This window comes from Prinia subflava, chromosome 27 (assembly GCF_021018805.1).
Source record: "Prinia subflava isolate CZ2003 ecotype Zambia chromosome 27, Cam_Psub_1.2, whole genome shotgun sequence".
NCBI lineage: Eukaryota > Metazoa > Chordata > Aves > Passeriformes > Cisticolidae > Prinia > Prinia subflava.
The window spans coordinates 4,006,692-4,030,998 of record NC_086273.1 but is presented as its reverse complement, the minus strand read 5'-3'; the positions used below and the strand labels follow the sequence as shown (position 1 = coordinate 4,030,998).

Here is a 24,307-nt window from a genome sequence, read left to right as displayed (position 1 = left end):
ATGTTTTCCCTCAGAGATGTACACTCTGCAAACTTGAGCTGCATTGCCAAAATGCTCAAGCAAGTCTCTACTGCAGGTCACACCATTTCTTCTTTGGCTGATTCTGGCCTGGTGCTGAGCTCCAGCAGAGCCCTGGCAGAGCCCAGAGCAGCCTCAGCACCCGCAGAGCCCAGCTGCAAGGAGAGAAACCAGAACCCACCCGTCAGATGAAGGCTCCTGTCCCCCTTGTCCCAGTGCCCGCGGTGCCCAGGCCATGCTGGCCGTGCCCAGAGCGGTGCCCAGAGCTGCCCATCATTGCTGCCCTCGGCAGCAGAGCAGGAGGGCAGGACATGTGCCCAGCCTGCAGCCAGCCGTGGCACATCCACCTCCTCAGCAGCTGCCCACAGCAGGATGCTCCTGTGCTGGCTGCCATCTCCCAAAAGCTCTGATCCCACCCAGGCCAAGAAGACGGGACACACCTGACGCCATCCGCCGCTGGAAGAAAAGCTGCTCCCAAACGATGTCCTCAGCCTTCTCCAAGGGCACGGCCCATCCACGGCACGGCTGGTCCCAAGCACTTCCTGATCCAGACTGGACACCACCTAGAACACTTCCTTTAGAAAAACAAACAGCAAATTAACAAAAACATAATACAGACAAAAATGGGAAATGAGGGAAAAGGCACAGTGGATACTGGGGGCTGTTGGCAGGGCCAGGACCCCACTCCCATTTCATACCCACCCCAGCCCATGGCCCCAGCCCTGACAAAAAGCAGCTTGGCAGCCCACTGGAGAATCATATGCATCCACCCCAGCAAAGAGAAACCTTTGTTTCCTAGCCAGGCTGTGCCATTCCAAATCTGGGAGCATCCCCCTGCAAGTGCACTCATCTGCAAATTCGCTGTGGAGCCTGGCTTTGAAGAAGGTGCCAGAATTGAAGTCCATCAGCTTCAGCTTTGTGGTGGCCTGGTCAAGGAAGAGGTTGTCATCCTTGATGTCGTCCTGGCTGTCTCCAGTAGCAGCAGCCCCACCTGGTACAGCTTCTCCAGGGGCTCCTTCTCCTTCCCTGGGGTGAGACCAGGCTGTCAGTGTTCTGCCCAGGGCCCCAGCTGGCAGTGACCCAGGACAAGCCAAACCAGCTGGGATGGCAGCCAGCAGTGCTGGGCAGAGCAGCTCAGCTCCAGCACAGGGGCTGTGTGTTCCCATCTGATGAGCCCTGTGCAGTGACACAGGCAGGACAAAAACGTCTGGGTTTCTTTGCTTCTGATTGCCAAGGACTGTATGGATCTGGAACTTACCAGAGCCCTGCATCAGTGTGCCTGTGGCTCTCTCCCTTCGTCTATGGCAGATGAATATCCTGCATCCAAGGATGACAGAACAGGTCTTCTACTGAAGGCCTGTCCACATCATGAATGGATAAACACCGCCTGATGACATCTTGGCACTCTGGGGGAGAAACCAGAAACCCCCGGTCAGTTGGAGAAGGCTCCTGTCCGCTTTGCCCCATTGTTCCCATTCCCAGGCCATGCTGCATTTGCTCAGAGCTGGGCCTAAACTTCCCAGGAATTCCCTGTTTTGGAGCAGAGCGAGACAGCAGGACATGTGCCACCTCCTTAGCAGCTGCCAGAGCAGGATGCTCACGAGCCCGCTGCTATCTCCCATCACTGGTATTCCCCCCATGCCCAGAGATGAGGATCCACCTTGAGAGAGCCGTGGTGGCAGCGAGAGCTGATGGTCCCAGCTGATCCTGTGGCCCCTCCAGAAAGGGTGCTCCCCGCAGACCATCTGGTGCAGCAGGATGCCCAGGGACCAGACGGTAGCTGGCTGTCCATAGTACCAGCCATAGTTGTTCCATTCCGGGGGGCTGTATGATGGTGTTCCTTTGGAATACAGATGGATTTCATCAGGGGGATGCTGCTGCTCCCAGAGCCTGGCCCCAGCATCCCTGGGCATGCAGGGGCTGCCCCAGAGGCACGTGGTGTGACCTGCTGCCCTCTGGCCAGCACCTGGGACTTGTGTGCAAACTTAGGGGTTGGAAAAGAAGCCACTGGTGTTGGAAGAGGGCAGGGGAAGCCCTGGCAAGACCCAACCATGACAAGGAAAACCCCACTCAGGGCTGGATAAAACCATGCCTTCTTCCTCCCTGTCTGCATTGCCCCAAAAACATTATGAACCCAAAGCAAACAGGGCTAGCACAGCAGTCCCAGCCCTTTCTCACCTGCACACCAAAGTGGCTGGTGCACAGGTTCTGGCTCCCCCACTCTCTGCTGCCCACAGCCACGGGTGTTTCTGTCAGGGTGGCTGACCCAGCCCCAGCCCCAGTCCTGGGCAGAGTTGCTGGCAAAGGCTGCCAGCAGGGCTGGAAGCTGCTAGAACCCACACCCACACCTGCTCAAAGGCAACTGGGCGGAAAACGTAGTGCCATGACTGTCAGGGAAAGGGAGAATCTCCAGTGCCACACCCAGGCTGTGCTGTGACATGTTGGGCCAGGAGATGTCTAGAACAAGGACAACACCCCAGCAAGGGCTCACCTGCAAAGCGTGTGTAGGCTGTGTCCTGCAGGTAGGTGCCACAGCCAAAATCAATCAGTTTGGCCTGCCCGGTGGCCAGGTCAACCAGGATGTTCTCTGGTTTGATGTCGCGGTGCAGGACCCCGCAGCTGGTGCAGTGCCGCACGGCCTCCAGCACCTGGTGGAACAGCTCCCGCGCCACCTCCTCACACAGGAACCCCCGTGCCCAAATGAAGTGCTGGAGGTCCTGACACCGCTCCGGGCGCTCCATGATGATAATGATGTCATTGGGGAGCTCCATCCACTCCAGCAGCTGGACGACACCAGGGAAACCAGTGGAGACCTTGTGCAGCAGCACGATCTCCAGGGGTGCGCTGGTGCCGTTGGGCTGTGGGAGGAGCACGATGCCGTCAGTGGGGCTGAGGCCGTGCCAGGGGTCGGGGACCCCTCAGCCAGCCCGGGATGCTCTGCGCCCTTCGCTGGCCTCACACCCGCTCTCCCTCCAGGCGTCCTGGCAGCTTCCACCCTGCCAGGCCTGGGCTCATCCCCGCCCGGCATGGCCCAGCTTCTCCTGCTGGCCCCGCTCACTCACCAGTTTGCCCCAGTGCTGGATGCGGTTCCGTGGCACCCTTTTGATGGCCACCTGCAAGGCAAGGGGAGCAGCAGGCTGAGCTCACTGCCTGCCCTGCCCAGCCCCAGCCTCCTTCTCCTCCGCCCTCCTCCTCTGCTCCTTCCTCGTCCACTGGCCACCGGCCCCGCCACTCACCGGGGCACGGTCTGAGATCCGTGTGGCCGCCCAGACACTGCCGAAGCCGCCGCGGCCCAGCAGTGACCCCAGGCGGTTCTGCTCCTGGAGGGGCTGCTGCGCCTTCCCTGCCGGCGAGACGCGGCTGTCAGCGCTCGGCCCGGGGCCAGGAACGGCCCCTGAGGGTGCCTCGAGCGGCCTGGGCTGGGCATCCCCAGGGGTTCGCTCCTGGCAATGGGACAGCGGCGGCTCAGGGCCGGCAGCCGCGCTGCCGAGCGGAGGAGCTCGGGCCGGGGAAGCCGCAGCAGAGGCGGCGGGAGTGACCGCAGTGCCTGTGTCCCCTGCGGGCCCTGGGAGGAGCGGGGGTAGGGGCCAGAGCCGGGGCCGGGACTGGGGCCAGGGTCGGGGCCGGGGCCGGGTCCAGGGCAGGGGCTGGGTCTGGGGCCAGGGCCGGGGCCAGGGCAGGGGCCGAGGCCGGAGCAGGGGCCGGGGCTGGGGCCGGGGCTGGGTCCAGGGCAGGGGCCGGGGTTGGGGCCGGGGCCGGGTCCAGGGCAGGAGCCGGGGCCGGGGCCGGGGCTGGGGCCGGGGTTGGGTCCAGGCTCGGCACAGGCGCAGCCAAAGGGCGGCGATGCCACCCCATCCCCAGGCACTGATGCCCGCCAAGCAGCGCCCCAGCCATGACGGCCAGAGCTGGGCAAAGGCGAGACCACGGTGAGATGCCCGGGGGCAGGGACGGGGCAGCCCCGCTTGGGGCTGAGGGTGGGTCGGGGACATGGCCCAGCCTGGAAGGGAAGAGAGAGACTGGGAAAGGAGGGGACACCGAGAAAGGGAGACTGGAAGAGGTTTCAGGACTGTGGGAGAGGGAGAGGGGAAGCACGGGTTGGTCGGCAAAGCCGCTTTTTTCTTTGCTGCTGCTGCTGCTGCTGCTGCAACTGAAGCCCCAGGGCCGTTTGCTTCCGTGTCAGTTTTTTCTGTTGCGTCCTTGGCCTCGCGCTGAGCCCAGCGCTCCCCCAGGGCAACCCCTGAGCCTGTCCAAACACGGGAACTTGGCCGTGTTCAGCCAAGACCCAGAGTCTTGACTCCTGCACAGTGACAGAGGAATCCCCTTGGCTGCTGCTGTGCATTGGCCCTGCTGAGGGTCAGACACTGTCACAGCACATTCCCTGAATGCAGAATTTGTACCTGACCCAAGCACTGCACTTGTGTCTCCAGCATTGCTTTCCAAGAAAAACAGGGCAAGGCAAACTGGATGTACATCATGGTATTTTACAGTGTCTAAAACTTGACTAGTCATGGATCTTAGAGGTGAGAGCCACTTGGAATAATGAAATGGAGAAGAGTTTAAGATGGAAAAGGGGAGCACAAAAATAAACAGAGAAAAACATCTTGGATTGTTTCTTTCCACTTTCATTTCATTTCCTAAAAGCTGTTTCAGCTTTCCCAGAATCTTCTCCACAGTCCTGTCTGCTCTTTCATGTAACCTTTCCTGGAGAACGAGTTGCAGCTTCTGTCAAAAGATATCCCACCAATGCCGCTTCTCTTGACTTTCCACACCATTTGTGCTGCAGTAGTCTTGCAGCAAAGCAGGAGAAAGGTTTTGAGAATTTGACAACATTTTCTTTCCTTTCCCCTTGTGGGCTGGGGAGTTGTGCCATTGGTAAGGTTTTCATTGTTCCTGTTCTACCCTAAGAAAACAGGAAAGGCTACCAGGGGTCCCTACTGGGAGTCTGTCATCGTCCACCCAAGCAGGGAGAAGAGGTGCACAACTTCTTCTAGAAGCAGCTGGAGAATGTTTCAGGATCACCAGCCCTTGTTCTTGTAGGTTACTTTAACCTAGCAGACATCTGCTGGGAACTTAATACAGCAGAAAAGAGGCAGTCCAGGAAGGTTTTGGAGTGGGTGGAGGACAACTTTTTGTGACAGCTGATGAGTGAGGCCACCAGGGGAGGGACTATGTTTGACCTGTTGTTTGCAAACAGAGAAGGGCTGGTGGGAGATGTGGTGGTTGGAGGCTGCTTGGGGCACAGGGATCATGAAGTTACAGAGTTCTCAATATTCTGTGAAATCAGGAGGAACATCAATAAGATTTTTACTTTGGACTTCTGGAGAGCAGACTTTGGCCTATTTAGGAGATTTCTTCAGAGAGTTCCTTGGGAAGCAGCCCTTAAAAACAGAGGAGTCCAGGAAAGGTGGGTGTGCTTCAAAGCAGAGATCTTGAGGGCAGAGGAACAGACTGTCCCTGTGTGCTGAAAGATGAGCTGACAAGGCAAATGTCCAGCCTGGATGGGCAAGGGGATTTTGAAGGAAGTAAGGAATAAAAAGAGGATGTATCATTTTAGGAAGGAGGGTCAGGTCTCTCAGGAAGCATTTAAGGGGGTTGCAAGGGCACGTAGCAAAAGAAATCAGAGAGGCCAAAGCTCAGTTTGAAGTCATTTTGGCAACTTTTGTAAAGGATAATAAAAATGTTTTTACAAATATATTAACAGCAAAAGGAAGGGGAAGACCAACCTTTGTTCTCTACTGGATGTGGGAGGGAACTTAGGAACTGCAGATGAGGAGAAGGCAGAAGTGCTTAATGCCTTCTTTGTCTCAGTCTCTAGTGGGAAGACGGCTTGTCCTCAGGACAGCTGCCCTGCTGGGCTGGTAGATGGTGTCAGGGAGCAGATTGGTGCCCCTGTTCTCCAGGAGGAGGCAGTCAGAGAACTGCTGAGCCCCTTGGATGTTCATAATCCATGGGCCCAGATGGGATCCAGCCCAGGGTGATGAGGGAGCTGGCAGATGAGCTTGTGAAGCCGCTCTCCATCACTGACCAACAGTCCTGGCTCACTGGTGAGCTTCCAGAGGACTGGAGGTTGGCCAATGTGTTTTGTGACCCCTACACGAGAAGGGTAGAAAGGATCCTGGTAATTATAGGCCAGTTTGATATGGCAAACTTATCTAAAATTCAGAATCTTAGAAGCATTTAATGTGCTTAAGCAGATGGAGGGGAAGCAGAAATTTACAGCTTATTTAGCAACCGTGTAAAATCAGAAACACGACTTGTAACGGAACACATGAGGATTTAGTTGATAGGTAAAGGCCATAGAGATAAGATGTATGTTGTGTATATTGTGAAAACTCAGTAAAGCAAGACTTAGGTATTGTGAAAACCTGATAAAGCAGAACCTGTGGCTAAAGAAACCAGTAAGAATCAGGCTCCTGGTTTTGGCCAGGACAAACTGACCTTGCAATTAGCCAAACCATTAGTGCACCTCTGCCCAGAGACAGAGGTCAAACAGTGAACAACTGAGGAAGACCTCTTACTTCATCAGAAGACTCCAGCCAGCCACTACCAGGAGGTGTGGCACCAGAGACTAATTATAATATGAAGTGCAAGGAGGTGGAGAGTGGGCAGGGAATGGGCGGGCAGGGAGGGGTGGTTTTGTGGGATCTAAGTGTATTTAACCCTTAAAGCTGTCTCAACCATGTACGCAGGTATGGTGGAAAATCCCCTGTGTGTTCCAGCTGGAAATAAAACATACCTGCTTTACAGTTTTAATTGTTAAATCCTTATCCCACAACTCAAGTCAGCCTGGCCTCAGTACCCAGTAGGGTACTGCAGCAGTTTATCCTGGGTGTCATCACACAGCACCTACAGGATGGCCAGGGTATCAGACCCAGCCAGGATGGGTTTAAGAGCAGAAGGTTGTGTTTGATCAGCTGGGTCTCCTTTTATGACCAGGTGACCCACCTGGTGGCTGCAGGGAAGGCTGTGGATGTTGTGTACCTGGATTTCAGCAAGGCCTTTGACACCGTCTCCCTCAGCAAACTCCTGGAAAAGCTGGCAGCCCACGGCTTGGATAGGAGCACTCTGTGCTGGGTTAGGAACTGGCTGCATGGCCGGGCCCAGAGAGTGGTGGTGAAGGTTCTGCATCCAGCTGGTGGCCAGGGAGCAGTGGTGTTCCTCAGGGGTCTGTGCTGGGGTCAGTTCTGTTCAATATTTTATTGATGACATGGATGAGTGTGTTGAGCCTTTCATTATCAAATTTTCAGCTGACACAAAGCTGGGAACATGTGTCCATCTGTTGAAAGGTAGGAGGGCTCTGCAGGGAGACCTGGAATGACTGGATGGATGGGCAGAGTCCAATAGGATGAAGTTTAATAAGTCCAAGTGCTGAGTCCTGCATTTTGGCCACAACAAGCCCTGCGGTGCTGCAGGCTGGGGACAGAGTGGCTGGACAGTGGGCAGGCAGAAAGGGACGTGGGGCAGTGCTGGACAGCAGGCTGGACATGAGGCAGCAGTGTGGGCAGGTGGGCAAGAAGGCCAATGGCTCCTGGCCTGGATCAGGAATGGTGTGGGCAGCAGGAGCAGGGCAGGGATTCTTCCCCTGTGCTGGGCACTGGTGAGGCTGCACCTCGAGTGCTGTGTCCAGTTCTGGCCCCTCAGTTTAGGAAGGGTGTTGAGATGCTTGAGCACGTCCAGGAGAGGGCAACAAGGCTGGTGAGGGGCTTGGAACAAAAACCCTGTTAAGAACGGCTGAGGGAGCTGGGGTTGTTTAGCCTGGAGAAAAGGAGACTCAGAGGTGACCTAATTGCTCTCTACAATTCCCTGAAGTGTAGTTGTAGTCAGGTGGGGTTTGGTCTCTTTGTCCAGACAGCAACTGACAGAATGAGAGGACACAGTCTTATGCTGCACAAAGGAAATACAGGTTTGACATTAGGAAAAGGTTTTTTTATGGAATGGTTGATAAAGTACTGGAATAGTCTGCCCGGGGAGGTGGTGGAGTCACCCATCCCCGGATGTGTTTAAAAAAGACTGGATGTGTTACTCTGTCGTTACAGTTTTTGGATGGCATAGAAATAATGACATGACTCTTGAGATGATGATGAAATGAGAGCAATCTTTATTCTTCTAAATTCTCTATTTGTAGAGTACTTTGGCACAATTCATATGATTGGTCCTTAGAGTCTACACCCTTTTTGTAAACACCTTTTCCAGTAAACATGTGGGAAAAACAACACCTGCTGATGGTTTTTCACTTCCCAGGATTGTTTTGGTTTCCTCCTTAAGATTTTCCCAGGCCAGAATGAGAAAGTTGCTCACCTGTCTTTTTCACAGACCCTGGCAGAGCCTGAAACCTGAATTCAGTCCAATTGTCAGCATCCATAGCACTCGGTGCCAAGGTTTAGTTAAGATATTAGGGCATGGGTTGGACTCAGTCTTGAAGGTCTCTTCCAGCCTAGTCATTCTGTGATTCTGTGAATTGTTAGGGAATACAAGCCTGGCTGAGTGCAGAGAAAGAATCTCCAGAGCCTGCAGCCAGAAGTGGAGAGCTGTGTGATGATCATTCCAACACCACCATGGACATCAGGAAAGTGATCTAGAACATAAAAATGAGGTGACAGGGAGTTTGTTTCTGTGTTCAGTTTAAATGCTTCTACATGTCTTGTACTGGTATAAATCAAGAGTATAATTGTTTCCTGAAAAGCACTAGAACAAGCTGGACCTCTCAGTAGATGACTGAAAGAATCTGAAAATGAGAAATGCAGGGAATGACTTGGTGAACTTTGTCTGCAAGAAAGGTCATTTTTTCTAAAGCTTCTGATCCATTCCCTCTGCTTTAGTCCTTGCTAACAAGGCCATTTGCATCTCAGATCCCCCATGAAATGAGAACCCTGAGCTGGTGGAACTGCCTGAAGGATGCCCTGTTCCTCTGCAGGGACACTCAGGCTGAAAGAGGAGCATGAGCCCTGCCTTGGGAAGCCTTCTCCGAGCTGGAATTTGTGCTGTGCTGGAGAGGAGGAGGAGGGGGAGAAGGCTGGGCGCTGTGTGGCAGGAGCAGGAGGTTTGGGCTGCAGGACATTCCGCCTGCGCCGCTGCCCCGCAATCGGCGGCCGTGCCCGGGCTCTGGGCCTGGCCCCGCGTGCGCTGAGCTCCCGACACTGCGGGAGCTCCCCGGGCTGGGCTCAGGTTCCACTGGGACTGGGCAGCAGGCTGGGCTCCAGCTGGGGTCAGCAGCAGCTGGAAATACCTCTGGGCATCCCCACTTTCTGCTGCTGCTTGGAAGAAACAATGAAGCAAATCAAGAAGTTCTGATTTGTCTTTCTCCTGGTGGATTTTTTCATTTTATCTGACACTCCAGAGGCAATTCCTGTGATGGCCTCTGTCAGTTGATTCCCTTTCCGCAGCACCAGCAATGGAGCTGTGTTTGAGCACTGCAAATGTGGCCTGTGTGGCTTTAACTCTCCCTGACTTTGTGTTCTGTGACTTTTGAGCTTCCAAGATCTGCTAATCATGATGCCTGCAACAAAATACCCCATCAGGAGAGCATGTGGGTAGCACCGATGAAAAGAGGCAATTGTAGTTTTACGTGTAAAATCCAAGTGGCAAGCAGAAGAGAGACAAGAGCAGCCATGATCTCCAATTCCCAAGGCAAAGGCACCAGCAGCCTCCTGCTGCCACCTCAGGGTGAGTAAAACAGTGCTGAAAACAGCGCTGGAACCCGATCCTTTCTTTCTCTGAAGGCTGGGTCAGGGCAGCACAGCCAGGCCCTGAGGAATCAGGGCTGTTTCTGGGTGATTGTTGCCCTACTCCAGAATTCACCTGGAAAAGCCCCTTGGAAGCCGAGGCAGAAGCAGGCGGGAAGGGGCCGGCGCTGCTGCTGCTCCTGGCCGGGAGCCGCGGCTGGGCCGGGCCGGCGCCCGCTGCGCTGCGGCTGCTGCTGCTGCCAGAGCCGGGCGGGACTCGGGGACAGCGAATGGACACAGGGGACAGCAAAGGCCTGGGGGCTGCGGGGATGTTGGCGCTGGGACCAGCGCCAGCACAGAGCTTCAGCTGCAATTAACCTGGAGGGAACCACTGGGGAAAGGCTCCATTTCAGCCTTTCTTTACTCATGGATGTGAAGGGACTGAAATAAAAGGAGAACAAGCAGGGCCTGACCCCTTCTCCTTTGGGAGGAGCCCTGTATTTGGGGCCATGAGGGGCCATGAGGGGCCATGAGGGGCTGTGAGGGGCCATGAGGGGCTGTGTGGGGCCATGAGGGGCTGTGAGGGGTCATGAGGGGCTCTTAGGCACCTTGAAGGGGAAAGGGTCTGTGAGAGGCTGTGGGAGGCCAGGCACCTCATGGAACCAAGGGTCCTTTATGACACTGCAGAAACAATGGATTCCTATTGACAGTACGGAACCTCATGGAAGCAAGGGGCCATTGTGGCACAGCAAGGCCTTGTGGAACAAAAGAGACCATGGTGACACTACGGAACCTCATGGAACTACGAGTCCATTGTTCCACAGCAGGGCCACGGAACCAAGGAGTCCATGGTGACACTACAGAACCTCATGGAATCAAGGCGTCCATGTTACACTACTGAACCTCATGGAACAAAGGGTCCATTGTGACACTGTGGAACCAAGGAGACTGTTGTTGGCGGTACGAAAGCACATGGAACCAGAAGTCCATTGTTACATTGCGGGGCCTCGTGGAACCAAGGAGACCATTATGACCCTTCAGGACCCACTGGAACCAAGGGGCCATTGTGACACTGCAGGGCCTTGTATAACCAAGGGGTCACTGCAGCATGGCAGGGCCTCATGGAATCAAGGAGGTCATAGTGACACTGTGGGGCTCCATGAGACCACGGGGACATTCTGACTCTGTGGAACCAAGGAGAACATTGTGACACAATGGGGCAATATGGAACCAAGGAGAACATTGTGACACAGTGGGGGAACCCACTGAGGCTACAATGAGACTTCAACCTCTTGTGACAACAAAGAGCCATTATGGAACTGCAGGGCCTCGTGGAACCAAGACCATTATGGAACTTTGAGGCCTCGTTTAATCAAGGGGCCCTGCAGGGCCTTGTGGAACCAAGGAGCCATTGTGACACTGCAGGGCCTCATGGGAGCAATGAGACCATTCTGGCATTCTGAGTCCTCATGGAAGGAAGGGGCCATCATGACACTACAGGTCCCCATGAAAGCAAGGGGCCAGTGTGACACAGCCAGGCCTTGTGGAACCAAGGAGTCACTGTGGTCCTGGGGAACTCAATAGAATCAAGGGGCCATTGTGGTGCTCTGCGACCTCATGGAAGCAAGGGGCCATTATTTCATTGTGCAGTCCCATGGAACCAAGGAAACCACTATGACACTGCAATGCCTCATGGAAGAAAGGTGCCATTGTTCCACTGCAGAGGCAAGGAGATCATTGTGATATTGCTGGGTCTTATGGAAACAAAGTTCTGTTAGGATACTACAGGACCTGATGGAACCAAGGGGCAGTTGTAACACTGCATGTCCCAAGGATCCAAGAACATGGAATAGGTCTGGTTGGCTTGGCCTCTGGGGGCAGCGTGATTGGTCCAGCTGACCCCTTGACATATTGAGCTCTGAAACCCCGGAGTTCTGTACATTCCTTCCTGTAGGAAAGAACTCTTCTTCTCCTCCAGAGGTACATGACCAAAACTGGGATTCTACCTCTGAATTTGAATATATCCAAGAATTGTTCCCATATGAAACCTGCCCGGACAGACAGCTCTGGATGGCCTTGGCCTCTTAGGGGATACCTCTCATCTGCCTTCAAAACACTGGAGGGCTGTGCTTTTCTGTCCGTGCAAAAAAGTCTTTCAAGTCCAGGCATCCACGGGCAAAATTTGGAATCTACCTCCAAAATCCCTTATATCCAAGATCAGCTTCCAGAAAAAAGCTGCCATGACTGTCTATGTTCCCTTGGCTTGCTGAGGGTCAGCTCCCATCTGCCTTTGAAATACTGTGATAGTACTTTCCTTCCTATGGGAAAGAATTGTCCTTGTCCAGAAAAAAATCCCAAAACTGGGATTTGGTCTCCCAAATTCCATCTACCCAAGGATAGCTCCCAGACAAAAGTTGCCAAAACAAACAGGTCTTCTGGCCTTGACACCCTTGCAGCTACATCTAATCAGCCTTTGAAACACTGGGGCTCTGCCCTTTCCTTCCTATGGAGAAGAATTGTCATTTTGCTTCAGGCAACCATGGCTGAAATGGAATTCCATCTCCAAAACTACACAAATATCCAAGGGTGAATTTTAGACAAAAGCTGCAAGCATAGACAGGTCTGGCTTGCCGTGGCCTCTCATTTGCCTTCAGAACACCGGGGTTCTGTGGTTTCCATCCTAAAGAAAAGAACTGTCCTTCTTCTCAAGGCACCCATGGCCTCAAGCACGAGATCATTATACAGGCACAAAGGAGTCCTGTGCTCAGTGGAGTGGAGTCTGGGGACAAGAGACGAGAGACCTGGGAGTGCTCGAAGGGTGGTTTCAGAGATGATGGATCCTTTCACATAGTAGAGAACAGCTAGAGAAAAAAAAATATTAATGCCAAGAACACCTGGGGAAGCCCAGACTAGGAACAAAAAAAAGGAATTTCCCTCCCAAAGCAGGGCTGTGGTGCAGCACATCCCCCAGCAGGAGTCTGGAGCAGCCCAAGGCTCTGTGTGCCCAGGCAGAGGCAGGCAGGACGCAGAGCTGTCAGCAAAGGAAGGGCCCAGCCAGGTGGGGCAGCCGGGGGATGACGACAGCCTGCAGGGACAGAGGCGCAGGGCATGGACACCGTAGCACAGCCTGGGCTGCACAGGGCACAGGCATGGGCAGCAGCTGAAAGGCCCTGACACAGCCAACTCCTGCAGCCCTTGGGCCATGGCTGCTGGCCCTGGGCCTGAGGCATCAGGAGGGGACAAGTGACCCTTGCAGGCCTGGGGCCTCATTGCCTCCTTGTCCCTGCTCAGCAGCCTGGCAGGGGCCGCCCCATGGTGCTGCCCTTGGCATTGCACATCCCCACATCCCAGTGGCCCGGGAAGAGCCCTGAGCAAGGAGGGAGGGACAGGATCTGCCTTGGCAGGGGCTGGGGCTCAGGCCTTGGCCCTTTGCATTCCTGAAACACATCCAGGTTTGCTCAGCATCAGAGACACCTTTGCCTTGTTTGTGCCCACCTGTCCTCACTGCCTGCAGTGTTCTGCTCTAGCTGGAACCTGGGGACACTTTCTGAGTACTGTTTCTCTGTGGGACCCATTAAAACTTGAAGAAACTTTAGTATTCCAATTCAATTTTGACTTCTTGAGAAGTTTTTTCAACACTCTCTCAGGGACTGAGTCTCATGTAAACAACACCAAACCTCAAGAGACTCATTAAAGTCCTTGTGCTGTGTCTGTGCTGCTGAGCTGGGCTGGGCTCCTGGAACAGAGTCAGCTCCTGGCAACAAAGAAAAGCTTTAAAAAGACATTTCTCCTGAGGAGCAGCTCCTCTTTCAGCCCAGCAGGGCTGAGGGCACTGCCTGCAGGTACCTCAGAGCAGTGAAGCAGAAAGAGCCTCAGAGCAACATGAAGGACAATTCTGAGCTCATTCACGGTGAAATCTTCAGAACTTTTGAAAATTCTGTTCTTCTTCGTGGAGAAATGTTCCCCACTTCTGACAGGGTAAGTCTGTGTCTGGAGGGATCTCCTGAAGCTGAGCCAGGACAGCACTGAGGTGACTGTAAGGATGGCTCTGCTGCCCTTGCTGCTTTGGGGGAGGATGTGCTCCAGAGCGGGGCTGCCCTGGGCACCGTCAGAGGGACAGGGCAGGACGGCTCCTGCTGCCAGGGACGGCTGCAGGGGCTGAAGCTGGGGCTGCAGCCAGGGCTGCCCAGGGCTGTGGTGCAGAGCAGGTGCTGCAGCCCTGAGGGCTCTTGGCCAGCCCAGGGCATCTGCCACCTGCCAGGGGCAGCTCTCAGCCTGCCTGGCAGCTCCCATGGACTGTGGGGAGAAGTTGGAGGTGGAAGGAGCCACCCCCATCAGGGCAGATTCCTGCTGCTGTGGAGATGGTGCTGCATGGCCAGGGCTGCTCTCAGCTTTCTCATGAAGGAAAGGGAAAGTGGCTGTCAGGGTTGTCTGTGTCAATGACACTCCTGCACTGTCACCCTGGGGATCAGCAGATGTGCCTGAGATCTCCCTCAGAAAGTGCCTCCTCACCCTCCTCTAGCTACAGACAGCAGCAGCAGCACCTTGGCTTGCAGCATCTGTGTTTGTGTGAGCTGCCCTTAAGGCCTTGGTGCCAAGGAGATGCCCCTGGGCAGTGCCCTGTGCTGGGAGGTGTGTGCAGGGCAGAGCTGAGCCCCCAGGGCTGGGCTGGGCTCTGGGAGCAGTGGCAGGAACAAGGCTTGGATGGAGAGAAACAGCTCCCAGTAGGCACAACTCCAGGCAGCAGAGAGCCAGACCAACCCTGGATATCCCTTCCTTTCTGGCATCAAAGAAAATAAAGGAGAGAAGAGTTAAGGGGAATTTATTTTTAAATTGCAACTTTCAGATAGTCCAGTTTATTTTTCAAGACAGTTTGAAGTGCCATCAGCCTGAAATAGAGAGAGGTGTAATGAACAAGGGACACCTTTGTGGGGACCAGCAGGTCTGAGTGCAATGGAAGCTCTGTTTTCCCACTGGGCTCCCCAGTGTTCTCGCTGAAGAGCAATGCTGAAGATGATGCTTTACCTCAGCAACAGCAGATACCTGAACTCAAAAAAGTTTAGCAAAATTCGTTCATAGTAAGCAAAGTCATTTTAAGGAGATTCTAAATACAATACATAGGACTGACTCAAATAAATTGATCCCAGCTTGTCAATGTCTTCTTTCAACAGTCCGTGATGCCCAGAGTGAAAAAATGTCCAACAGCAGCTCCATCAGCCACTTCCTCCTGCTGCCATTGGCACACACGCGGCAGCTGCAGCTCCTGCACTTCTGCCTCTTCCTGGCCATCTCCCTGGCTGCCCTCCTGGCCAACGGCCTCATCATCAGCGCCGCAGCCTGCGGCCACCTCCTGCACAGCCCCATGTTCTTCTTCCTGCTCAACCTGGCCCTCAGCGACCTGGGCTCCATCCTCACTACTGTGCCCAAAGCCATGCACAATTCCCTCTGGGACACCAGCAACATCTCCTATGAAGGATGTGCTGCTCAGGTGTTTTTGCTTGTCTTCTTTGTTGCGTCAGAGCTTGCCCTCCTGACCGTGATGTGCTACGACCGCTTCGTGTCCATCTGCAAACCCCTGCACTACGAGACCCTCCTGGGCAGCAGAGCTTGTGCCCACATGGCAGCAGCTGCCTGGGCCAGTGCCTTTCTCTATGCTCTGCTGCACACAGCCAATACATTTTCCCTGCCCCTGTGCCATGGCAATGCCCTGGGCCAGTTCTTCTGTGAAATCCCACAGATCCTCAAGCTCTCCTGCTCCAAATCCTACCTCAGGGAACTTGGGCTTCTTGCTGTTAGTATCTCTGTAGCTTTTGGCTGTTTTGTGTTCATTGTTTTCTCCTATGTGCAGATCATCATGGCTGTGCTGAGTATTCCCTCTGAGCAGGGACGGCACAAAGCCTTTTCCACCTGCCTCCCTCACCTGGCCGTGCTATCCCTCTTCATCATCACCTCATTTTTTGCCTACCTGAAGCCCCCCTCCATCTTCTCCCCATATATGGATCTGTCAGTGTCAGTTCTGTACTCGGTGGTGCCTCCAGCCCTGAACCCCCTCATCTACAGCCTGAGGAACCAGGAGCTCAGGGTTGCTGTGTCGACACTGTTCACTGGACGATTTCAGAAACACTAAACTGCTGTCCTATTTATGCAAATCATTTGTAATAAAAGTCATCTTTGATACATCTTGTTGGTTTGGTTATTGGGGGTTTTTTTCTTTGTTTTATTTTTCAGTGATGTTCACAAAGCAAGGCCATTGATTCTACCATTTCTTGTGTTGTTGTCCTCCGCATTTTCTCTGGTTCTAGACTGTGTCAATGAGGAGCTGAGCTCTTGGTGGTTTTTAAAAGAGCAAAAAGAACTTCCAGCAGAGTTCTCACAAGAGTTCCCCCTTTTGTTACCTTCTCTGTGGCTGCAGCAGCAATGTCTGTGTGCAGAGCTGGGGCAGATCAGTGCTGGCACAGCAGCTGTGCCCAGCAGCAGCAGCAGCACTTGGTGTTGCCAGTGCTGCTGCCGTGGCCCTGCCCCGCTGCCCTCCTGGCCCTGCTGTTGCTGTAGGGCCTGAGTGCTCTCGGGGCCGGGCACAGGGCTGGGGGTGGCAGTGCCGGGGCTGCAGCAGGGACAGGCCATGGGCACTGCTGGGGCAGCGCTGACGCCTCAGGCCAGGGCCTGGGGGCTGCAGGCTCCTTGCCCAGGCTCTCTCCAGAACATGGCCAGGCCAAGGCTCAGCACAGAAAAGCCCCGTGAGCAGCCCCAGGCTGGCCGTGGGCAGGCTGGGGACAAACAGCATCACACCATGGGAACGTCCCTTGGGGAGCAGGATCATCCTCCAAGTGCTTCAGGAATTGTCTGCAGGCTCCTGCAGTGCCTCCTGCTGCTCCCTTGCCAGAGGCACCACAGGCCAGGGGGGCACATCTGCCCTGCTGTGTCTGCCTGTGGGGCTCCCTGCTCTGGGCAATGAGGAGGGGCTGCAGAGGCTCTGCAGGACTGACAGGATGGGCTCTGGGGCTGTGAGGAGAAGCTGAGGGACCTGGGCTGCTGCACCTTCTCCAGAGGAGGCCCAGGGCTCATCCTGCAACTGCTCCAAGGGTGGTTTCACAGAATCACAGAATCAGCAAGGTTGGAAAAGACCTTGGAGATCATCAAGTCCAACCTGTGCCCTGACACCACCTTGTCTCCCCTGAGCCTCCTCTTCTCCAGGATCAACAACCCCAGCTCCCTCAGCCACTCCTCACAGCACTTGTGTTCCACACCCCTCACCAGCCTTGTTGCCCTTCTCTGGACACGCTCCAGCCCCTCCATGTCCTTCCTACATTGGGAGCCCAGAACTGGACACAGCACTCGAGGTGCAGCCTCACCAGTGCCCAGCACAGGGCAAGAATCCCTGCCCTGCTCCTGCTGCCCACACCATTCCTGATCCAGGCCAGGAGCCATTGGCCTTCTTGCCCACCTGCCCACACTGCTGCCTCATGTCCAGCCTGCTGTCCAGCACTGCCCCACGTCCCTTTCTGCCTGCCCACTGTCCAGACACTCTGTCCCCAGCCTGGAGCACTGCAGGGCTTGTTGTGGCCAAAGTGCAGGACCCGGCCCTTGGTCTTGTTCAGCCTCACCCTGTTGGATTTGGGCCCTGGATCCAGCCTGTGCAGGGCCCTGTGCAGAGCCCTCCTACCCTCCAGCACATCCACACTCACACCCAGCTTGGTGTCACCTGCAAATTTGCTGATGCTGGACTCAATCCCCTCCTGCAGATCCTCAGTGCAGATATTGCAATCCCCGCTGGCTGCCTCTGATCCCTGGGGCATCCTGGGGGTGCCCTGGGATGGCTCTCAAGGGGATCTGTTCCATCCCCTTGCTGGGCACCCAGGGCAGGCTGACAGGCCTGCAGTTCCCCACATCCTCCTTGCAGCCCTTCTTGGGGATGGGCTCCCATTGGCACCTCCAGGCCTCTGGGCCCTCCCTGCTGAGCCAGGACTGAGGAGAAATGATGGAGAGCAGCTTGGGGAGCTCATCCAGCAGCTCCCTCATGGCCCTAGCATGGATCCCATCTGGTCCCAGAGACACCTGTGAGCATCTGAGTGGCTCAGCAGGTCCCCAGCTGCTTCCTCCTGGATTGCAGGGGGGCTCTTCTGCTCCCTGTGCCCATCTACCAGCTGAGGAGAACTCTTGTCCTGAGGACAGCCTGTCTTCCTGTTGAAAACTGAAGAAAAGATGGGGTTAAATACTGAGTTGTGGAATAAGGTTTTTACCTTATTTGAAATCCTAAAGTGTCCTGCTCACACTGGAACTTGGGGACACTTTCAAAGTCGTGTCCTTCAGTAGAACCCATTCAAACCTCAAGAAACTTTGGAGTTTAGTTCTGATTTTGAATGCTTGAGAGATTTCTTCAACTCCCTCTCAAGGACTGATGTTCAGGGACTCAGCCCCCAACCCATAAGAGAAGTCCTGGTGCTGTGTCTGTGCTGCTGATCTGGGCCGGGCTCCTGGCACAGAGGCAACTCCTGGCAAGGGCAGCACTGCAGAGACAGCTCTGCCCAGGAGCAGCTCCTCTCCAGCCCAGCAGGGCTGGGGCACTGCCTGCAGCCACCCCGGGCACAGCACAGAGGCACAGAGAGATGGGAGCAGCCTGGGCTGGGAGGGGGACTGAGCTCTCGCTAGGGGAGAAATCTGCACAGTGTTTGCATCAATCATTCTCTGGCTGTAGCAAAGTTAAACTTCCATTCCTGGAGGGGTCTCCTAAGGCTGGCACATCCCACAGTTTCCAGGATCTTTTGCAAGGGCTCTCCCAGTTCCTCTGGCACAGAGGAGGAGGCCACAGGGCAGAGAAGGGCAGTTCCTGCAGGCAGCAAGGGCAGGCAGCAGAAGGGAGAAAGAGGGTGAAGGTAGCCTGGGGTGGGAGCACAGGAGAGAGCCCATCAGGGGAGAAAGCTCTGGCTGCAGAGCAATGCAGGTGAGTCTCTGGGAGTGCTCTGACAATGCCAGCACTGACAGGACCTGTCAGGAAAGGTTTGTGCAATCTCCTTTCAGGCCCTGAGGTTCCAGGGCTCAGCACCAAATGCACCAGAGGGCTCAGTGGGATCAAGAAGGTTCTAACAAAGCACGGCTCTGCCTTGATTTCCCTCTGGGGTCTGGTGCAGTTCATAAGGAAATTATGGAGAAACACTTTTAGAGAAAGATTTCACAGATCTTCTAAGAAATACACATTCCTGTTATAAAGAGTCTGTTTTAATACTGTTCTCTTTGGAGCAGAGGTGATTGCAGCATTCTGTGATTGACATTGATCCAGGGTCTCTCCTCAGGAGGCCTGGCCTGCTCAGAGAAGCTGTGCCTTGAGGGCTGAGCCAGTGTGGACAACCTTGCTGCACATTGCCCAAGCCCATCCTGTGTGTCCTCCCTCACCTGGGACCTGCTTTGCTTGGAGTGCACTCAGGAATAAAGAGATTTTCTATTTTTTGAAGCAATGTAAAATTCCTAACTTTCCCCACTGAAAACAGACCCACTCCTCAAGTGTGTGCCAGCCCAAGGTGCCACCAAAACCCCTCCAGCCCTGCCCTGGGCCAGCTGTGAGGGTGGGTCATCATCCCAACCTGCACTGGGCCCTGCAAGGGGCTGTGCCCACGGACACTGCACTGACCCCACTGCTGGGTTTGGGGGCCACGGACACCGTGAGCAGTTCCAGTGTCCTTGGAAACACTGGGGAGGACTGGGACATACTGGGCAACACTGGGAACGCTGTGGGAGACACTGGGACATACTGGGAGCGACACTGGGGAGGACTGGGACAACCTGGGAACACAGGGAATGCTGAGGGGGAATCTGGGCAGAATGGGATGGACTGTGGGGGTACACTGAGACGTCCTGGGACATACTGGAACACACCAGAACATACTGGGAATGATACTGGGGCAAAGTGGGGACACTGGGGACACTGTGGGGAAGACTGGGGGACATTGGGTGCACTACTGACGACACTGGGAGTAACTGGAAGGGAATGGGAACGAACTTGGCTGTATTGGGAGGGACTGGTCTGTACTTGGAGGGCCTGGAGGGGCATTGGAGGGATGTACTGGGCTTTACTGGGAATGAACTGGGGTGTACTGGGAGGCACTGGAGGGGTTGAATTGGCTGTTCCCACCTCCGCCCATTTGCCGAGCCTTCTGCCAATCACCATTCGCAGCCAATCAGCGCCGAGAATCGGGACCTCGGAGGCGGTGCCTGCTGTCGGCGCCATCATTTTCTTTTTGCCTATAACTCCCGTCATGCCCCGCGCTCCACAGAACCCCGGTATCGCCCCCCGTGTGTCCCATCAGTGTCCCCCAGACCCTCCAGGGTCTGTAAGATCCCCTCAGCGCCAGTTCGTGACCCCCAAAAGCGTCCCCAGATCCCCTGAATGCTCCAACCCCACAGATGCCCGTTAGAGCCGCTTCTGGGAATTCATCTCCTGTCATCCCCCGCGGCCTCAGAGCCCCTCATAACACAGTTCCGCGCCGGAAACTCATGCAGTGCCCCGCGCCCTAAAGAGCCCGGTTAGAGCTCCCCAAGCTCCCCCAAGTGCTCCCGAACCGTGTAAATTCCCTGCTGAGGACCTGCACTCGTGGCTCGGACCCAAAAGTGTCCCCCAAGTGCCTTCCCCGATCCCCAAACGCCCTGTTGGAGCCACTTCCGGGACTACAGCTCCCAGCATGCTCCGCGGCGCCGGTAGAGCGCTATTCCATCCCTGACTTCATCTCCCAGCATGCCCCGCGCCCCTGAGAGCCATTGGCGCTGTGCTTTGAACTCCCGTGATGCTCCGCGGCCCCGTTCAACCGTGTCCTACCCGCGCCTACAACTCCCATCATGCCCCGCGCCCCAGAGAGCCCCCTCAGAGTCCCCCAAGTGCCCGCCCGGACCCCGAAGGGCCCCCAGATTCCCCTCCCTGACCTCCGAGTGCCCCCTGGAGCCCCAAGTGCTCCCCCGGACCCCGAATTGTCCGACAGAATCCCTAAGGGCCCCTCCAAGTGCCCACCCGGCGCCCCAAGTTGCCTCCAGAGCCTCATGTTTTGTCTAAATTTCCTCCCAAGACCCAAAACTGCCCCAAATGTTCCCTAGAAATGTCTCCACGGACCCTGAAGCGTCTCCTTTTACCCTGTCTCACAAAATGATACAAAAGGATGACAAAAGGACTAGAAATAGGTCTAATTAGCATAAAGAGGGAGAAAAGAATAGCCAACAGTGGTCAACGAATTAATGAAGGGAAATGTGTTACTTAGAACCAATGACATATAGTTTTTTTGGTTTCTAAAAATAAACGTTTTTTTAATATACATATTAAAAAGTAATAAAAATCTAGAATAGTATTTTAAATGAGAAGAATATGTTTTAAGTCACTAATTAAACAAGTTGTGTTTTTAAAGAAAAATGCATAATTTTTTGTATCCTGTGGGCTGTCAGTCCCAGGTGGGCGATGTCAGACATGGTGAGGTTGGGGTGAGGAGCAGGGTGTCCAAACAGGGTCAGCCTGCAAGGGGCTCCTTCTTCTCTGTGCCCAGACATCCTAAAAGGACATTCCGCATCAAGATCAGCTGAAGAATGTACCAAGGCTTCAGTCACCTCTTCTCTGAAGTGGGGAAAAAAAACCAAACAAACAAAAAACCCACCCTTAATTAAATAAAATAAAAAAAGACAAAGGTACTTTGAAATCTTCCTCATTACCAGAATTCAAAACTGACTCCAATCAGCTGCACAAGCCCTGGAGACTCAAAGACCAATGGAGGAGGACAAGAGGTTTCTGAGAGCTTTCTGTATTTTCATCAGCCCCACAGTGGATTTGGGGCTCAGTCCAGGACCCCCAGGCACTGAGAGAAGGTTGCAGAAGCTGCTCAAGGAGTCAGAAGCCAAACTCCAAGTCCCTTGGAGCATCCCTGGGCCCCACTGAGGGCAGGCAGTGCCCAAGGCTGCGCAGGCACTGCTGAGAGCAGATCCTTGAGGGCAGGATTGCAGGGAGCCCAAGGCTGTGAGCAGGGAACTGCAATGCTGAGCAAGGCCTGGGCTGGCTGCAGGGAGCAGAAAGGCCAAGCCCTGAGCCCAGGCTGGGACAGCAGGGCCTGTCCCTGGCGGGTGGCTCAGGGCTGTTTGTGGGGCAGGGGGATGGCAGGGGCAGCAAGGACAAATGGCATCAACCTGCAAGCCCTGCCAGCCTCCTCAGGGAGGGCCCAGGCAGAGCCAAAGCGCAGGCCCTGAAAGGAAAATTCCTTCTGTGGGGCTGCAGAGGCGCTGCCAGAGCCCAGGGGACAACGGCCTGGGTGCCTGTGGCCCTGCCAGCCCTGCCCAGCCCGGGGCCATCTCTCCTGCAGGCTGTGCCCCCTGTGCGTGCTGCTCCTGTGCCCTGGCCGGCTGCACTCGCCCATCTCGCTGTGCCCCCAGCATTTCTCAGCCCAGCATTTCTGTGCCCTCCCTGGGCTCCTGCACCCAGTGCTGCCGGCTCCTGGCACACAGAGCCAGGCCATGGCCCAGGCTCACGCTGGGACACCTCCTGCACCAACATTCTACCCTGGGAGGGACTTTGCTTTTTCCTCATGTTATAAATGGATTATGATTCGTGCTAATGAAAATTGTAACTATATCAATGTTTTTAAAAATAGCTGTTATAAAGCAATAAAATAAATTAAGTTACAAAGCAGAAGACCCCTTTGCAGATGTTATATCTAAAAATAGGGTGCACGGTGTAGTTTGAGATATATAATGTCCCAAGACAGAGTCAGGCTTGGGAAGAAACAAAGTTAGCTTGAGATTTGTCCTTGGGTTGGGTAGAGTTGGAAAGACTTCTAAAGTTGTAGCTTTATTTATAGATTGCCAAATTAGTTTTTGGAACATAATGCCTTCTTACATGACACAACACTTAATACGCAGGCACAAACTGTTTGAAGGACAAGAAAGGAAGAGGAGATGTCTTCATCCCAGAAGACCACCAAAAGGAAACCAGAGACCCCCTGTCACGGTGTGTGCTTCTGATGTGTCCCAGGGCACACAGCAGCAAGGGGTGCGACACCTTCCCCCTGGGGAGCTCTCACCTCCCCACCCAGGGACTTGAATGCTCTCAGCAATGTCTGTCTGGGGCGCACAGATGAAGCAAGGACGAGACAGGTCTTGGGGTAAACTGAGGAGATTTATTGAAGGTGTGGACAACTGAAGAATAAAGCCTAAGAGCCAAACCCCAAGAACGAAAGGCAGGCCTCTGGCTGTGGGTTTTATAGAAGGGGCGGCACAAAGCAAGGAACCAATGAGGGTACGCTTAGGGAGGAGTCTAAGGCGGGGAATACAGAACTAAATCCAATGGGGATAACAAAGGGAGTGGAACAATACAGGACAGCAAATGATACATCAAGCAAGGGGAAATTGGCAGGGAAGGTTCTAGAGACAGGGGCAGGGGTACAGGGGATTGACAACTGGGGAGGGGGAAATTAGGGAAGGGATAAAGGTTTGAGGGACAATGGGGAAACTCCTAGGGAGCGGCCAGCTGACAAGTAAAACAATTGACATATAACAGTATGCATAAAAATTAAGGTACAGAACCTGAAAATAGAACAAACTGATACAAAGGAAGGACAGTGCCTGTCTCTAGGAGTGGGGGAGGATGGGTCTAGGGGAGACAAGCTGCATGTCACAAAGCATAATTTAAATCATAATACACAAATGAAATAAAAAACTGGCCTGGAAACTCAAAGCAAAAACCCACACCACAACAACCCCCTACCAACAAGGGGAGTATGCGCCATAAAATATAGTGACATAGATTTCAAGAAATGGAAAGGGGAGGAGATTTATGGGAAATCTTAATCCATATGCATTACCCTATAGTATATAAACTGAAGATTAGATCGTTGTGCTTCTTACGTGAGGAGGGAAATGGTCCCACTCCATACCCCGATCACTTTTGCTTATGCCTTATCAGAACCTTAATCAGACTTAATTAACCACTGCCAAATTTTACCTTATATGTATTTATCTCAATGTGCTTCTATTCATTTCAATATGATTATAGTCATTCAGTTAAAAATTGTTGCTAAAATTTAATTTAGATGTTTCTGGGACCTTCATTTATAACAGTTGCTAATGCTTTTAAGCCAATCATCTCAAAATGCCTCACATGTGTCCTACTACAACATATCTTCCTTAGTTCTATTTCTCCAAAATATCTAGTCTATTTGTAAGGTCATCATTTGAAATTTGTTTCTAGTTCAATTTCTCTCTCAACAAGGTCTGTCCTGTGGCCTTTCTAAGTCAGCATATTTTATATCACAGTCTGCATACAGATGCATACTATGTTGCCTTCTAGCGAAAGGCGTGACGACCTGGTTCCGAGAGCCAGCAGGGCAGCCCAACCTCACTCGAGCCACTCGGGCCACAGACACGCTGACACCAATGTGGTGGACGGCAAATGGCGTTTATTGAAACAGGGCTTGGGGTTATATAACCTGGGTTGGCTATGCCACGCCCTTCTTCATGGGGCCAGATTTGGCACAACCATAAATGGACATGGCTGGGTGGAACTGGGTGGAGCAACTGGGGTGTTGGGTAACATTGGTCACAAGGGGGAAGGACCCTCTCTGCCTGTGACAGCCTGATTTCTTCTAAGCACAACCCTATCTACCACATTC

The 24,307-nt window shown here is 54.0% G+C and overlaps 2 protein-coding genes across 2 annotated transcripts; one reads left to right on the top strand and one right to left on the bottom strand.

Annotated features, from left to right (window-relative positions):
* LOC134562349 (serine/threonine-protein kinase pim-1-like) lies at window positions 1-10,745 on the bottom strand. Its single transcript, XM_063419726.1, has 9 exons — window positions 10,677-10,745; window positions 3,834-4,034; window positions 3,255-3,671; window positions 3,081-3,131; window positions 2,510-2,876; window positions 1,679-1,858; window positions 1,277-1,424; window positions 459-1,044; window positions 1-173 (listed from the first exon to the last, which is right to left on the bottom strand). The coding sequence occupies exons 1-7, from the start codon at window positions 10,743-10,745 to the stop codon at window positions 1,318-1,320; spliced, it is 1,392 nt and encodes a 463-aa protein (XP_063275796.1). The 3' UTR covers window positions 1-173; window positions 459-1,044; window positions 1,277-1,317.
* A 4,474-nt stretch (window positions 10,746-15,219) lies between these two features.
* Window positions 15,220-16,673, top strand: LOC134562348 (olfactory receptor 14J1-like). Its single transcript, XM_063419724.1, has one exon. The coding sequence runs from the start codon at window positions 15,220-15,222 to the stop codon at window positions 15,805-15,807; it is 588 nt and encodes a 195-aa protein (XP_063275794.1). The 3' UTR covers window positions 15,808-16,673.
* The last annotated feature ends 7,634 nt before the right edge of the window (window positions 16,674-24,307 follow it).

Bases quoted from the DNA above. Each gene is read 5' to 3' on its own strand.
- LOC134562349 (XM_063419726.1), bottom strand. From the start codon at position 10,745: ATGGCCCCTTGGTTCCAGTGGGTCCTGAAGGGTCATAATGGTCTCCTT. The intron at 3,132-3,254 runs GTGAGTGGCGGG...CTTGCCTTGCAG, and splicing joins GGATCTCAGACCGTGCCCCG to GTGGCCATCAAAAGGGTGCC. The intron at 1,425-1,678 runs GTGGATCCTCAT...TTTCTCCCCCAG, and splicing joins GCCACCACGGCTCTCTCAAG to AGTGCCAAGATGTCATCAGG.
- LOC134562348 (XM_063419724.1), top strand. From the start codon at position 15,220: ATGTGCTACGACCGCTTCGTGTCCATCTGCAAACCCCTGCACTACGAG.